The 17,641-nt window shown below is 37.8% G+C and overlaps 1 protein-coding gene across 3 annotated transcripts in view; it reads right to left on the reverse strand.

Moving 5' to 3' along the window:
- The window catches only part of eys (eyes shut homolog), a 175,281-nt gene that overhangs the window by 19,672 nt on the left and 137,968 nt on the right, over window positions 1-17,641 (reverse strand). For all 3 annotated transcript variants that reach the window (XM_032540683.1, XM_032540682.1, XM_032540685.1), the window contains 2 exons: window positions 13,439-13,547; window positions 9,376-9,599 (listed from right to left, as the gene is read on the reverse strand). In XM_032540683.1, the coding sequence (XP_032396574.1) occupies window positions 9,376-9,599; window positions 13,439-13,547 (333 nt within the window). The remainder of the gene's footprint in view (window positions 1-9,375; window positions 9,600-13,438; window positions 13,548-17,641) is intronic.

Below are 17,641 nucleotides of genomic sequence, written 5' to 3' on the forward strand. Positions count from 1 at the left end.
CTTGATTAGGCTCTGCTGCTATTGCAGTCTTCAGTTCTCGGGATAAAAGCATTTAGCCTACTTCATTGTTAAAATAAAAAGGACCACTGGGTTTATTAGATAATATTTTTAGAGAAGAACTGCTTTGTCACAGAAACGTCTCTTGCTTTCCAGTATTGTAAACAGCCAATTGGACACCGTTATACTAGAGACAATGTGATTCCTGAGGAAAAATCATTTGGAAAACAACTGTTACCTCACTCAATTATTTGTCACCTGAATTTCAATATGAACAGAGGGATGAAGTGGAATTTCCACATGGCATTCAACCAACACACATAGGCTCCTGTTTTAGCAGACGGCTGTTTGGTTATTTCCCTGACCTCTTCCAGGCACCCTTGCAAACATTTCTTTGGCGGTGAAGAAGGGTGATGTCTGTTGAGTCTCCACAACAGAGTCCTTTGAAACAAACTGCCATGGAAAAGCATACTTTAGATGATACTTGAAATGAAATCCTTATAGAAAGGAGGCACAAAAGCATGAGGGAACTTTTCTCAAGGGATCAGATATTTCTACAGTCCAACTTAGAACACACTGCACTCTACAGAAAGCTGTGCTTTTCTGTAACACTGTTAAAGTATATTCACATGTTTAAACTCAACACTTCAAATGTGCCAGTGTATTTATTCAAGGTTATTTTACATTTCTAACCTCCTGAAAAAGAAACCTTTACATACCTTACAGAATACTGTCCTTTAATAACCTGATTTACGTCTGTCTCAGAATTTTTTTTTTACTTCAATTCCTCACTTACACAGGTTCAGACGAATGATGATAACATTTATTTGTTTCAGACTTGAGTAAGAATCACCTGTCAATTCAACCAGGGTGAGAGTTTCAGAATTTTATTTCTGTTAACTCTTGTGTTGTTTTCCCGTCGACCATGACAAAAAAGAATTTTTTGGTCACTTTTTTTTTCAACATTATTATCACATTTTCCATTGTTTTTTTTTACTTTTCCAATGTTGTGGGTGCTTTTTGATGTTTTTTACAAAGTTCTTTGATATTTTTAATGTTGACCTATTCAGCGCTTATTTCGACGGGCCATTTTTTGTGACAAAAAATATATATAAATGAAAACGGGTCAAATTAGACCCAAGGACAACATGAGGGTTAACAAAAAACCTCCCCACTACTTAGACTGCAAGCTGATTTGTAGCACTATAACCGGTCTTCTCTCTCACTAACACACCAGCAAGGTCATCAGGATAAATGTAAAACATTTTTTTTTTGTCACATTCACAATCAAACACAGTACAATGTGCAGTGAAATTCATTGTGTACCTGTTCCATCTCAATAAAAAACAATACTATCAACAATTAACAATAAAATCCATAAAAATAGTAATATACAACACAATAAATGCCATAAAAGACGGTAAACATGTTGATATCGTCAGCGCTGCACTTTAACACATCCCAGTCTGTGTCGTGCAGAGTGTCCTGTAAGGCGGCCTCTGATTGGTCAGTCCAGAGTGTCACCTCCCTTTGCACTTGGGCTTTCTGCTTTAGCCGTTGTTTATAATTTGGCATAAGGAAAAATTGCAGCATGGTCAGATTTGTAGAACGGAAGGAGAGAATTTGTTTTGTAGCCTTCCTTGAAGGGTGGGTAACAGTGATCCAGGGTTCTTTCCTCTGGTGGGGCATGGGATGTGCTGCCAAAGGTCAGGTCTGACTCTTCAGGTTAGTACTGTTAAAATCCCCGTCTGAGATGATGGCTGTATCCTGATGGTCAGCCAGCTGGTTAACGAGAGCCTCATATAGTTCAGTTTGCTTGTGGTGGGATATAAACTGCACTGATGATAACTGCGGTAAACTCCCAAGGAAGGTAAAATGGGCGGCATTTGATTATCGGGAGCTCAAGGTTGAGTGAGCAGGAATGTGTGAGATGATGGACGTTCCTGCTGTCACACCAGCAATTTTTCACCATGAGACATACTCCACCTCCCCTCGACTTTCTGGACTCTCTCGTTCTGTCCATGTGGTGAGCTGAGAGGAGATCTGCTGGTTGAATTGCATGGTCTGGTATTGTGGGTATCAGCCATGTCTCAGTAAGGCAGATGATGTTGCTGTCCCTCTGGTATTTAATTCTGGCTTTGAGCTTGTCCAGCTTGTTTTCCAATGACTGGATGTCAGCTTGTTGGCTGCTGGGCAGTGGTGTGTGGTGTGCCCTCTTCACCAGCCTGTTTCTGATGCCTGCCCGTTTACCTCTAGGCCTTCTCCGTGACCTGTTGCTAGCAAATCCGTTGTTGTTGTTGTTGTTGTTGTTGTTGTTGTTATTGCCGGCTCTCCTCACAATCTCGCTGAGCCAGTTTGGATGAGGAGTGAAACTTTCAGTGAGACGGCATGAGTTGAGTATATTTAAAAGTGTCTTTTTGTTGTATGTAGATGACTTAGCTTAGGTTAGATTAATAGGTTTAGAAACACGCATAGCATTCACAATAAAATAAAATAAGGCAGCATATACAGCAGTTGATTCCTCAATGCAGTGGCCGCGGGTTTGAATATAACCTGCAGCCCTTTGCTGCATGTCATTCACCCTCTCTCTCCCTTTTCATGTCTTCAGCTGTGCTATGAAAATAAAGGCCTAAATTGCCCAACAAATAATCTTTAAAAAGAAAAATGAAATAAAAAAACAAGGCAGCATGTAAAGCTGTATCGTTGTTGGAACCAAAATTGAAAGAGTGTTTAAAAGGTGGAAGGAGACAAAAAAAAAATAGCACACACCATCACCGACATGAGAGACAAACATTGGTGTGAAAGCAAATACAGCTATTAAGTGAAAAGTGGTGTGCACACTGAAGACTGGCTTTTGCTGAATGAATAGAATAACAATGTTTTTTTCTAGAGTGCTGTGGAGATGACTAACACCTCACTGTAGAGAATAGATTCCTTTCACTGGAGATCACAATAGTATCTACAAAAAACACCTGCAGATGACACGCACACAAAACTATTTTGTGCCTTATGTCTAATTTACATACTTATGTTGCAGACTGGAGATTTAGTTTCTGCAGATATACGTGGCTATACTGAATGTCTACTGATGATTACATTAAATTAACACAATTTCCTTTTAACGCCACTAATGTTTTTACAGGCCAATTAACACATTTGGGTTTTGTGATTTGGGCCTCGGGCCGCACCGTAGATTGGGAAATCAGGAAGTGATGCAGCAGTGATGTTGTGGATGGCCAGCAGAAATAAACCTCCTTGAGCAGGAATGGATAAACAAAAGGGTCTTTTGAATGGTAAGTTCAATTTCAAAGCCCCTCCAGATGGTTCTCTTGAAAAGCCTAAATTTAGTTGCCTGTACTGTAAATGTGAATTAAGTTACCGCCGGATTATGTCGAGTCTCAAATACCACTTGCTGGCCAAGCATATGGGTGATGCAGAGAAACCTCCTGCCAAAGGCAGGTCATACTGGATAGTTTTCAACCGAAAAGCCTCAACAACTCTACAAGCAACAAACTTTCGACAGCGATAGCTACAGTAAATGGGTGGCTAAAGCTTGCAGGCCGATTTACATTATGCAGGACAAGGGTCTGCTTGAAATAATTTGCATCCCATCTACGTAAGGGATAAAATAGAGCGACAAGGTCATTATTTCGAATTAGAACCCAGACACGGTGAAGCATGACCGCAAAGTGCTCTAAAACAAACAATCTACAGTATACACCTCCCAATCACACTTTCAAATAAACAATCAGATGTGCTATTCTAGAACCCTTATTCAGTCAAATCTTATAAAGCTGGTTACCAGAACACCAACCTGTGAGATACAGAGTTCTGCTTCAATAACTGTAACACATGCTCTTGTTTTATCCCAGATAATCTTCACAATAAAGTAAGGCTCATTGTTGTACTTGGTTTCTTCATTACCATTATTTTGAGTCAATCCGAAATGCAAATAGTCCCTGCAGCAACAAATGTGTAACTGCCTGCAGCTGAAAATACTCCTCTGACAAATGCACTCCTGTTGAGTCACACTTGCTGAGAACTACAGTGGCCAGCTGTTTAAGGAAATTTTGGAGGCATTTTTGATAGTAAAATTTTGGAGGCATTTTTAATAGTAAAATTATATAAGTATGACCCCTTTTTGAAGATGTACGTCTTCACTAGAAACCAATGGCCTTGGAGCTGAGTGCCGCAGACAGGGTAGAGAAGTCTGAAAGTTGTTGGACTGACTAAAGCTTTTGGTCTTTTCACCGAAATTGGTTGACAATGAGAAAAATAATAAATAACCCTACCTGAGTGTTTAAAAGAAGCCTCATACAGAAAATAATCCTGATTATTACTTTTCAGTACTGTCAAGGAAGTGCAACATGTTCATGGACACACATTGTCCAAAGACATCAGAATAACATCAGAATAAGAAATTCACTGGCCTGTTCTGTTGTACTGTAGTTAGTTGTACTATGGAGTCAGAGGACTGGTCAAAAAAAAAAATCAAAAGCAGAACATTTCCTGTTCCTGTATGTTTTTACAGTCATGTGAGATTTGCCCCCTGTAATTTTAATACATAAACTATATTATTATTATCAGCAACTTGTAGGAAGTAAAGGTTACACAGAAACTCTTTCTTAAACAAGAACATATCTAAATGTCTAAAAATAATTGAATGGTGCTTTTGAATGTACTCGTCCTCCAAAATTAAAAGACACAAACGCAATAAGTCCTGTAATGAGCAAGTTTTCTCCAGAAATATTCTTGAGGGACTGGAATCGCACAAGATGGTAAGCTATTTTTGCTTCTCATGGTGAATTAAAATAATTGTTTCTTGGACCTTGAGTTATTTTTCAGGTTATTTGAAACAAGTATAGCTGGAACTCTGATGAAGATACATTTGGTTTTATTTTTCTTGTGAAGAACACTGGAAGTGTCTTAAGTGACGGTATGTGTGCTGCCAAAACTGGACCATAACAGAACAAGCAAGGCACTGTCTCTACTGCAGCCAATTAGCAAGAAATAGTATTCTCTACATGATTTATATAATGTGTGTGTGTGTGTGTGTGTGTGTATGTGTGTGTGTGTGTGTGTGTGTGTGTGTGTGTGTTTGTGTGTGTGTGAGAGTGAGTGAGAGAGAGCATATGTCCATCCTATACTCAACCTCTTTCCTTTTTTCAGTCAGTCCACCCTTTAAAGATATGTAAAAGCTAAAGTCACCCCAGTCTTCTGTTAACTCATGGTGTGGGGGTAACTGGAGCAAAATTGGAGTGAGATGGTGCAAAAATCAGGTAACACTCCAACTTTTTAAAAATCTGCTCTGCACTTCATCTGAAATACTCCCTGCTCTGATCACATTCTCTGATTTACAGGCACCCCAGACAAAGCCAGACGGCACCACAGGGTGCTATGGCACCCTGGTTGAGAAAGGCTGCTCCACTCAGTAAAAATGTGGATCTATTTATGTGATCTGTGTCTCAATCTGTTCTTTTTTTTTTTTTACTTCAATTAGAAGATAAAAAGAGGTCACACTAAAAACTTTAAAGCCGCTATAATCAATATTGTTACATTAACTATGAATCAGGACTATCTATTTGTGTGAAAGCTGTCAATCGTAGTGACAAACCCACAGAGAAATACCAAACTCTGCAGTTCCCTTCAGTCTTTAAGCTAACTGTTTTGTTTAAGGACCTGTAAATGTAATCTTTTGGTTCACTCTCACCATTCTCATCAACTATACACTATCTGTCTATCTTAAACAGCAGATAGACAAAATAAACAACTAGTTAGGGAACATAGTCAAGCGTTTAGCAGATTTTCATCAGGAGTTGGTAGAGACCAAAAAAAAACTCAAAGGAAAGTTAATGTTGGAGTTACGTCATCAGGTGGCCAGAAACATGAATTCAAATGAATGCTTGTTTATAAAAAATGCTGTTTAAATATAATACATATCAAGCACATCTTTCGTGCTAATCGTTATTAACTATTGAAAATCCTTAAAATACAAGTTGGTGAATGTATCAGACAAGGTCTTCAACTTTTAATACCCAGGAGGCCGCGGATTGTGTCCAGGCGTGTGAGGTGTCTATTCTCCGTTGTCCGTATAGATGCTTCCCGTTATGTGCTGAGCACCATGATTAAAATTCGTTCTCACCACCACAAAAAAACGACATAAACGTGTATGTGTGCACGGATCAATAGACCATTTCACGAACTGCCGTGGAACCGCATTGGACAACCAGGCAGGAAGTGAAACAGGGAGACTATCTAGTCAATTTACCAAAACACAGCCCCCAATATTGTCCTCCTACTACATTGTGGCAGTGCATTCCAGGGCAACTAACAGAATGAAGAGAACTTTGTGCACTCCTGATGACCCCTGCATGCTGTGAAGTTCAAGAGGATACTGCATTAACGCGTATTCATCACACAGATAATTGCAAGGTCCACTCTTTTGCAGCATGACAAGCCAATGTGAGCACAATGCCACCAGCTCTTAATTGGTATTCTTAGAGCTATTCATATTCCAATATTCATGGTGCCTCTTTTTATTTCCTGTTTAATAAAAGCAACTGTTAATTGACAGTGTCATAACACAATGAAAAAGACATTTAGAGCAGCTATTTTCTGGATTACCTCAGGTGAAAGAGCATCATATGTAGTTAATGCATACTTAAAAAGACAGACTGAATTGCTAGTAAGTGGGGTGTGATGACAGTCTGATGAGCTGTACTAAATACAGATGAAGGGAAAACGGATTCTCACATCTTATCAGAAGGGACTACATTTTGCCCATGGATTGCATTAACAAGGAAAATACTGTATTTATTTTTTAGAAAGAAGTGGGAAGGAACAGGACATTACCAGCTTACTCAGACAGCAACTCAAGAAAGTTGTCAAGAATCTCTCTTACTATCATTTTAGCCTTTTGAACGTTTAAATAACTGACCGTGCGTTACATTACATATTTCTCGGTAAAATCAGTAGAGGAAGGAAAGACTACAAATCATTGTTAGGAAGTAAATATTCCTCTGCCAAACTTTATTTTAGAAGTTGAACTTAATAATTTAATTTCCAATATAAAGAAACTATGTGATATGAACAAGAATATTTAATGTTTAACATGGCATCAAACAATCTAAAATTAATTTAATGTGCAACAATGGATTTTCTTTACCGCTTGAGGGACAAAAAAAAATTATTGCTGTAATTATCTTTTAAGTTGGTTTGTGTCAGCAATCAGTCGTATGTTGTATAATCAGACATGTAACAATAGTGACATATACAAATAAATAACAGTGAGATATTGATATATTGTGTAGCCTGTTGTCACTGAATAAATATAGAATTTGTATTGGCAAGGGGACTCTCTCTTGCACTATGATACCATTGCACCTTTCTGCATTTTTTCCCACACTGCTCCTTTAAACATGCTACAATCTATAATTACTATAAGCAAAAGACTAGTGATATCTTCCTTTGCATTTTTGTACAATATATGTGTTTGTGGATGTTATATGTCTGTATGTCTATGTGTATGTACAGTATGTTATGTATAAGCTATTGGACACTAGGCCTGTCACGATGACAAATTTTGCTGGGCGATAAATTGTCCCAGAAATTATTGCGATAAATGATAATGTTGTCATTCTGAGACCATTTTCATCTAAAATAATGATAATGGCATAATAATGAAGGTACACCTTTTCAAAAATCAATAAACTATTATTTCTAGAGAATATTTAACACTGGAACTGGAAGACATTTTAAAAATGTGGCTATCTGCCACATGGCGAGTAAATGTTTGTACAGTAATAGTTTGTCAGCCAGCCTTCCAAAAGAAAGCACAATTAAATTAAATAACCGTTCATTAACCGTTGACCGACAAACAGGTAATGGAGTCTCAGTTCACCGTCCGGGAGCCTCTGACACACTGACAGCGGACAGCTGCAGGCTTGTACCGGTTAATGTTCTGTGCATTGTCGGACACATGCAGCCACTTTCCTGAGAACGCTTGCGAGACTGACAAGTCCACAGCAGCCCGTGGCGCTTATGTCCGAGCCTGTCTCCACCGCCTGCACCGGCAGGTTGTCAACTGTGTGCTTTGAAATGAAAGGGAGAAAACAGGACGCAGAGTAACACGGGGGATCGCTGATATACTTTCTTTTTTTTTTTTTTTTTGACGGCGCCTTGCATTTCTTCTGTCTCTCTCTCTTTCTCTCTCTCCCCCAGGACTCCCGCCTCCCCACACAAAGACATGCGACTGACCAGAGGGTTCACTCCTCGTTACACTACGGAACCGAGAGTGGTCATCCAGTGTCTTTGGTAGAGAGAGAGAGAGAGAGAGAGAGAGAGAGATAGAAAGAAAGAAAGAAAGAAAGAAAGAAAGAAAGAGAGAGAGAGAGGTAAAACAAATAAGCATGCAAATGGAAACTATCGCGGCCCGAAAAATTATCGAGCTCATTTTTTTTATCGTGCGATTATTTGACTTATTGACTATCGCGACAGACCGATTGGACACCTTAATTTCCTTCTGGGTAAACAAAGAATCTATTTAACGATCCCTATATATTGATAAATAGATTTCTTGAAGCACTCATTTGTTGCGTCCACCTAATGAATGCAATGTTCACTCTAGTATTAGCTCTGTTTTTGCTCTGCAAACTTCTAAAAGAAATTTCTGTCTCTTCCGCAGTTTTCACAAACAAGTAGTCATGTGGGTGGGCCATTGTTAATGTGTTTTAACAGTAACTGCTGTAGGACATTTTGGCAATTTGGTTATTTTTCTGTACCACATTTTCACCATTTATACAATTAACAATAACATTTATTAATGCTGTTTCCACTTTCCCAGTCCGATACTTCACAGTGCACAGTAGGCCTACATTCAAATTTGTCCAATAAAGATAAGATAAGTTTGACTACTTGACTACTTTGAGAAACTTGTCATTCCACTATCTGGTTGACTGGGTTAGGGTGTGTTCCAAGCTCCCATTGCACAGCTACAGCTCCATTCATGTTTTTAGTAATTGGGAAAACAATTTAAACTGAAATACATATTCTTACAACGGAAACACTTTGGCTTCCTACTGAGTCACATGGGGTAACACTGCAACAACATGTAATGAATCAGCCACTCATACTACATTATTTTATGACCTTTGTTGTTTATAGCATCTTGAGTAAACATTCCTTTCTTTTTTTTTGGCACGTGCAAGTATGTAACACTAGTTTAACTTAGCTGCAGTTCACCTCATTTCTGGGGTGATTTCTTGCATATTATGCATCATAAGGAAAATGCATTAGAGAGGTGTATTTTATATCCTTAATAGCTTCTAAGTTCAGAGGTGGTTCAGTAATTTTACATTAGTGTAAAAGGTGACCTAGTACCTGACACAAGTTCCTCCGTTACGACAGGGAAGGTGCTGGCAGACAGGGGGGTCACAATTCTTGATGTTTCTGCCATTCACTGCCTCGCCCACCAGGTAAATCTCATTTAAGTTGACCTGAAGTTCCCTGATACATCCAATGAATCTCCTCGCTCCCTTTGCATGCCCGTCATGCATCTCCCAGTGGGACGAAACATCCCCAAGAAATATGGGTCCAAAGGTTCCCTGCAAAAAATGGGGGAAAGCCAGTGATCAGTGTTATCGTTTAGTAAATCACACTTAATCTTACAAAATATGTCTCCCTTTAAATATGAGCTGTGCCGCTAAAAACAGGCTATGCATATCAGCATGTGTAAATATATTAACATTATTATTACATTAAAAGGACCTTACTATATATTAAGATCAACATGAAAGATTAACACTATCAGCGTCCGTTACTCTCCAGCTCTCCAGGTTTAGTGTGACCTAGACAAGGAACTAAAGTTATAATAATTTATGTTTTCAGACCTTCTAAAATCATATGATAAAACACATTTTGATAAAATGAGAGAGGTAGAATATCTAGCAATCTCTCTTTGATGTGCAAGGTAATTGGGTAGAATTAATGTAGATACATTCTGTGAACTTGCAGCTTATTGTACCATAACGGTCAATTTAACAAGTAAGGCATAATTGTCTCTGCTCTGCACAAAAAGAAATGCAGCATAAGACGGTCTCATATTAGCACTAAATTACATATATTTCATTACCAGCCATGACCTCCGGATGTTCAAATGTATATTGAATACTAATTTCTATTTAGAAAGTTTACATAACAGGTTCGCAATCACACCATGCATGATGATTAATTTATGAAAGACAAATCATCATTTATCACAGCTTCATTACACATTCTTGCATATTATGTAACATGGTGTCAGTGGATTTCAAAATAAAACTCCCCTAAGTTAAAGTGATTTTTATGGTAAATAGAATCAATGTCTTCCCTTTAGATTTTGCAGTTCATCCTTACACTAATTTCTATTATAATAAGATTATAAATACTGACCCAGCCACTCTAATTTTTTCTTTTCTTTTAAAGATGTTGTTTGGGCAATTTAGGCCTTATTAGATAAACTCTTCTTAGATTAGAGAGCTGAAGACAGGAAAGGGGGTAGAGAGAGGGGGAATGACATGAAGCAAAGGGCCGCTGCGGCAATGAATGAGCCCCTGTACATGGGGAGCACGTTCAACCAGGTGAGCGAACCAGGCGCCCCTGCCACTATTACTTGAGCACTTTCAAAATTGCGTTCAGTAGAAACAAAGACTCTTTCCTGTTCACATGACAATACATTAGAACATATTGTTTAATAGTTTCCAACCATATAGAAGCAATAACCAAAAAAAAACACTTGCTTTTTTATTTTCACAACATCTCTGGAAGATGTTGCACTGTCCTTGTTTGGACTTCTTACCTGGCTATTTGTATTATATCAAATCTGGTCATGGCAGATATAATTACTGCGTTTCATACAAAGGGTCATTGCATGTAATACCTTACTTTAACAATGCAGGCCTTTCATGTCATTTAGGTTCTGTATCTGACAGAAATGGTTGTGTAGTTAAGGAAGGCTGTATGTCAGAAATAATCACTTAATAATAAATAAATACTTAATACAAAATCACAAATAATCAGAAATAATCTTACTTATGTGTGTCTTCAAGGCTCAGATCATCAACATTACTGCTGCATATTTGAAAGCCTATAAAAACACACGGCTGACAGGGGTCCATAGGAATGTTTATGTAATCTCGCCACAAAGTTAAGAGCCCTAAAACTATATTTAACAAAGCTGAAGATTCAAATAAAATATGCAGCTGTGGCTAGACACTTTTACAATGAGCTTAACTGTATTTTGTGTGATACAACCAGCTATGAGCCACTGGAGCTGCATGATGATGAAGAGCTGATATGGAACGACTTTATGGTGCCTTCAAGTGTGTTTGCCATGTTTATGAGAAGAGTCCATTCAACAGACCGATGTAATATTTATGACTTTGTAAGTGGGCTCGCAGCACTGAGTTCATGAGCGCCGTGTGCTACGTTTTGAGTTCAATTTGAGGGCAAGACAAGTCAATGTGGCCCCCATTTCACTATTGTATTTCTAGGTAGTAGTACTGGTATTATGCATTATGTGGTGCCAGTGTATGTGAGTAACTTGGTCACACTAAAAAACATAAGTGTCACCAGGCAAAAAAATGTTGTTCAGTTAATTGCAATTGAGCACTAAAAGCCTTCTTTATAAACACAAGTTGACCTTAGTTAAAAAATTGGCAGTAAGAATTTCCAAGCAACATCAATATCTTCATATTCTTCCAGGTCTTGAACCCTTACACTTGCAGTCTGTGAGATTTATGACAGAATTTAAAAATATTATGATCTCCTCTCTCTGCTGCATGGTGGCTTCCAGTCTGAATTGCCAAGTTGCAATAGCTAACTTCATGACCTCTCTAACATCTACAGCAAGGCCATGTATAGAGCATTGCTTTTAATCCATCAGAAGTTCCGACCCTAAATAACTGCTTGTAGCTTCTTTTAGTGCTGTTTCAAACGTGTGCTTTCTGCTTTATACAATTTTAATGAATTAATTAAATTAAAATTTCATTGGTGTTGAGCACTAACTAAAATAAAAACCCATGCAACCAGTATAACTATGAATCATAGTATACATTAGTGTATATATAATAATATTATAAAAAATAAATGAGAAACCAACGTGTAATATATACTAGCAAAGATCCTTGTGTAATGAATGTGTTATTAACAACAAAGAAGGAAAAGAAAAGAAGCATCTTGGCATCTCAAATTAGAAGACCATAAATCACATTGGACAAGGTGGAGGCATGTAGAGCCTGTGGGAAGGTTGAGCCCCTCTCCTGCGTCTTTCAAAGGGAAAAATACAAATTATTAATTTAATAACACATATAGGTGTTGTTAATCAAATTAATGAGCCAAAGTGAAAAGAACGGCCTGTGATTAACAAGTAAGAATTAGCTTAGTGCTACTTCCATGCCTGCCATTAAAGATAATATTTGCCAAGTGTGATATTCTTGGCAGATAATGTTATAGGTGCTCATGTTTTTAATGGAAGCGCCTGTCATTCATTCACAAAGCAACTGCTGTTTTTTTCGTTTTTGTTTTTTTAAACAGTGTGGTTGGGTGGCTTTTGATAACAGACACTTAATGTCCTTATGGTGTTGCTGTCATGAGTCCTGTAAGTCATTAAAGGCAAAAATAAATTATCATACAATCTACATTTTACCTGGATATCTACAGACAGCAGCTACTGCAGGTGTTTTAGCTCACAGAAGCCAACCAATACAAAATAACACGATACACAAAACACGAATAACGATAGATAGAGTAGATAAAACTTTCCAGAGAAGTAAAATCCTTACTCGTAATATCATAAACTGCCTGTGCATTGTTTTGCTAAGTCTTCAAAGTCACAGATGTATTACTCAAGCTATAATTCCTAGATGCTTTAAATGTTATTTTCATGATTATTTTATGTCTCACAAGTACCTAAAGCAACACCGCCCACCGCAGGGCTGTTTTCTGTCTGAACACCCACTTCATTTACACTAAAAAGAACAAAATATATTGCAAGTTGGTAGAACCTCAAATTCACTTGATTCCACAAAAGTCAGACAATAAAGTGCTAAAGTGAATAGAATAACAAATATTTTTTCCCAGAATAAGGACTGGGTAAAAACATAACTTTGATGGGTCTACATAGTTTTAATATTATTTAACATTCATGAAAAACAGCAGTGGTTTCTGTGAAAACATGCTGCATGTAATACCTTTTATCTGATGTATTTCCTTTGATTGTTTACTCATGGATGCTTAAGTCATCCATTGCAAATTATATTACTGTTAAATTAGCATGTTATTATGTGTAAGGCAAACTGTCCTGTAAAAGGAAGATGATACAAAGACATGATTATGGGTTAAAAATGCAAATGTCATACAGTGATTGTGACCAAGGTTTGATTTGAATGCAGGCAGGTTAGGTTACCTCTGACACAGGGTGTGACACATACTCCTCGAGATGCTGAGCTGTGCCATTATCTGCAGCTATTTCAATCATACACAACCGTCCTTGTTTGCCCACAGGCAGGGTGTATCTGTTGAGAGAGAACAGAGGGAGACTAGGGTTTGTAATAAGAAATCCAGCAAAGCCTGAAAAATATTTTGATGGAGAGACCGACAGAGCAGTCACAGCAATGAAGCTGCTAATGTGACCATTGAGACTATACGTACTATAAAAATGGATGACTACGTATACATTACACACTATTTTCTGGGAAACTTTATGCACTGGTGGATAGGGTTGGAATCAATGGTGCGTTTGTGTCCCACGCCACCGCCCGGAATCCAGGAGAGACAACACAAATAGAGAATGACTTCCACTGCTGGATTTAAATAATAAGTCCAGAAATAGGTTTCTGCTCAGTGCTGTGGTGATCTACCTTAAGTTGTCGTGTTCCTCAGCAGATATGAAATTCACATAATCATGCCTGTAAATACACTACTGGCAAACCATAGATTTGGATAACCAGTTAGAACTAGTTGAATTTACAGGATCAAGCACTAACACATGATATGCATTACTATTTCAAACATTTATACCACTAACAATAATACTAAGGACAAAAAACCTGCAAAAGCATCATTACAAGTGAAAATGCTCATTATGTCATTCAGGATTAATTAATTATAAAAAAATGAGGGCACAAACTAGATATACATTATAAACCTAATGAGTAGAAAGACAATTTTATCATTTGAACCTCTGTGTCTCTCTGGGGAAATATACAATTGCACTAGTCATTAATGTTGCAGCCATAATGTTAAGTAGCTGGTCTACTTGTGTCATATTCCAGCTTTGGCAAAGTCAAGTGATTGCCTCTCTCCAATTCATCATTGGCTTTACACCGGCAATGTACAATAACAGCCTCTTTACAGGGCTGTACGTTATGCAAATCTGTGCTTTCTGTGCCACATGCGTAAACACAATTCTGTGAGGGGGTAATCTACATGGTGTGCTTTTGTTGTATATGTTCATCAGTGTTGTGCTGTGGACATGTAATACTCTTATCTGTAAATCTGGTTTCTGCCAAATTAATTTATCTATTTTTTGCCACTGTTGTTGAGGAAATAAACCCTCAAATGTCTGCTTTAGTGACCAGATGGAAACTATCAGGCAATCGCCCTCCTGCTAATTTCAAACAGTCTTCCAGGACGCATCCCTGAGGCAATTGCATGCATGCAACTTTAGGTAGGACTAATTAAAGGTATGAAAATCACAAGAGCTGTTTTGTATACACACAGATTGATAAATTAAGGCAGTATTAAGATGGTAAACACCAAATGCAACCTAACGTCTAGAGAAGACGTCCTTTACCATCTTGGTGATATGTTTCTAAGGTCATTCTCTCATTCTCAGTGAGTGGTTTCAGAAAACTACACCCCCCCCCCACACACACACACACACTGTTTATCACAAAGTCACAATAATAACAATATCCTAATGAAAAGACTGAAATCCTCCAATATTGCAATCTATGTCTTTGTGTACAACCTGTTGGTGAGGTATGAAACATCACAACATTGCTAATAAAACTCCCTCTTGCTAAGGGCATTTGAGGCATATTATGGTGCTTACGGTAGTAGCTTTTTATTTGGCCTGCTAATGCTGCGAAGACTGTCCCTATGAGACGGAGAGCATGCTCACTTAAGCAAACAGGATGATGTTACTTGATGAACTCTGGTGAGCACATTGAATGCTCCACCAGGTTAATTTACATTGGTCTTGCTCTAAGGCAAAGATGACTATTTATAAAGTTGACTATGACTACTTTTCTTGGTCTAGTAGCTAGATAGCTAAGAATATGCCCCATAGCGCCTCATCACCATCACACACACACACACAGACATACAAACACAAATGGATTATATTACACAAACAAATAAATGAGAGTGAAGAAAAAGAGGCCGGGGTTTGTCTAACGCAGAGATGAAACACTATGTAATTTCTTATTGGTCTCCCTGTGCTCCATTCAGTGCTGGGGTCTCAAAGGACCACCACTAGCACATTCCCAACTTGACATAAACAAACAAAAAACAAATGAATATTTCATTCTCTCCAAACACACAAGCACAATATTGCTGTGATCATTTTTTACTCAATCATCATTTATGTATTTCTTCATCTGGCTAATGCTCTAATCATAAGTGATTTGTCATCTCTAACATCCTCATTTAGACCGTGTCTAGTTTGACTAATTCACTGCAAATGCATTACTGAAACTTTCCTGAGGATCACCACTGAAATATTACCTGCAATGTTAAGGGACCTTGCAAATATTTTCAGCACAGCACATTTGCACAGAGGTATTTGTTAAACCGGATGGTAGGTGTTTGTCTTTACAATCCTACAGCATTTGAACGCGCCTCTTTCCCAGTCCCCTGCAGAAAATGAATGATGAGGCAAGATCATCATTAGAATACTACTATTACATAAAACATCTGAAAGTATTGGCAACAGATGGCAGTAAAACATCATACACTGCACTGGTGCCCTTGCAACAGTTCCCCCTGGCTGATAGGCAAGATGCAATTTTTTTAATGACTTATTATTCTAATATTTCACATTCTTACAAAAAGCAAATGTACTATGGAACACATTTGTGGTAAATGTATAATTTGCAAGTAATTTAGTAATTTAGAGTCAAGAATCTATTAGCTCTGCAGCTGGAGACTGTAGTGTTTCCTACCTGGTAAATGGGTCACACAGATTACATATGGACAATGAGTACCACCTGTTACTTTGACATTCTTTTTAGCACAACATGAAGTAGACTTATACATCGGATATTATCGAAAAGAGAGAGAGAGAAAAAAACAACATTTTTTAAAATCATGCATTATTTTCACCCCATACTCAACTACATAACATGTCAGATGGGATTGGTTTGTTGTTTTTTCCATAGTTGCAACAGGCTTTGTATCAGACCATAATCTATACCTACATTGACTATAATGCCTGCTCTGGCTCTGGTGCAGTGACTTTCTCACACGCAGCACTGCAGCATTTGCTGCATAATTTGTGCTGTGACTGGCAAGCATCAATTAATTTGGGTAGCCTGTGTTCTATCATTATATCGCCAGCAATACAATTAGACGGCACACAGCAAGCTGCTTGGCATTGTGGCTTCACAAAAGAAATTCCAAGTGAGCAAGAAGGGCTGCTGGTTGCTTCTTCCATTCATCTGCTATGCGACTACTTGTCGATTCAACATTGAATGCTGTTTGCCTCAGATTTGGCATTGTGTCAATATGATGTGGAATTAAAAACAAAAAATGCTCAATATTAAGAACTTACTTTTCACCCAGTTGCACATATGGCATGGCACTTACCCAAAATAAATGTTGTTTTCTCATTACGCTTCCAGCTATTTAAACCCAGTGGGAAAGTGGGATGGGATGGGATGAGAGGATGAGTTCTGTCCACTGTTATTGTGTAGTTCAGAAAAAGTAATCAATGGCTGTTTACTAATTACTTTTCCAAATTGAAAAGGGATTACTTTACCCATTACTCAGATAAACACTAATTACATCAGCTTTTATTTTATTTTTGAGTTACCAATAAGCCTATGCACATGCTCATATGTGTACCAAAATGGAGAGTGGATGGATGGACACTAAACAGCAATTCTGTATCAGCAAGCAAGCTATTGGTCAAGGTGACAGGAGGCGAACAGCTGTTTCTGACCAGAACAGAACATGAACTCAAAGCGTTTCTTACGTTTCTGTGGTGCTCTTTTTAAAAACAGATGTTCTGAAATTTGCTACTGCTTTAAAACTTTTTCCTTCACCAGTCACTTTCCTCCTCTTACAGCAGCTGTTGCTAGGCAACATTTTACACTGAAAGGTGCATTTTTACATTAAAACAATATTCAATGGTATGGGTGGGAGGCCTGTTAAAAGTTGTAATTGCAATGAAAAATCAATAAAAACATTGTTAAAAAAAATATTGGGGTTGGAAATCACCAGAGGCTCATAGATACAATATTATCATAATACCTTATTGAGATATTATAAAATATTTTGCAATTTATTAACTTTTTTCCAACTTAAGTTTTTTCAACCTCAAATTATGTCCCCAAAGGAATTTTTGTCAACATCTGATTTATCTAAAGATATCAATGTTCATCTC

The sequence above is a fragment of the Etheostoma spectabile genome, chromosome 17 (genome assembly GCF_008692095.1).
Source record: "Etheostoma spectabile isolate EspeVRDwgs_2016 chromosome 17, UIUC_Espe_1.0, whole genome shotgun sequence".
Lineage (NCBI taxonomy): Eukaryota > Metazoa > Chordata > Actinopteri > Perciformes > Percidae > Etheostoma > Etheostoma spectabile.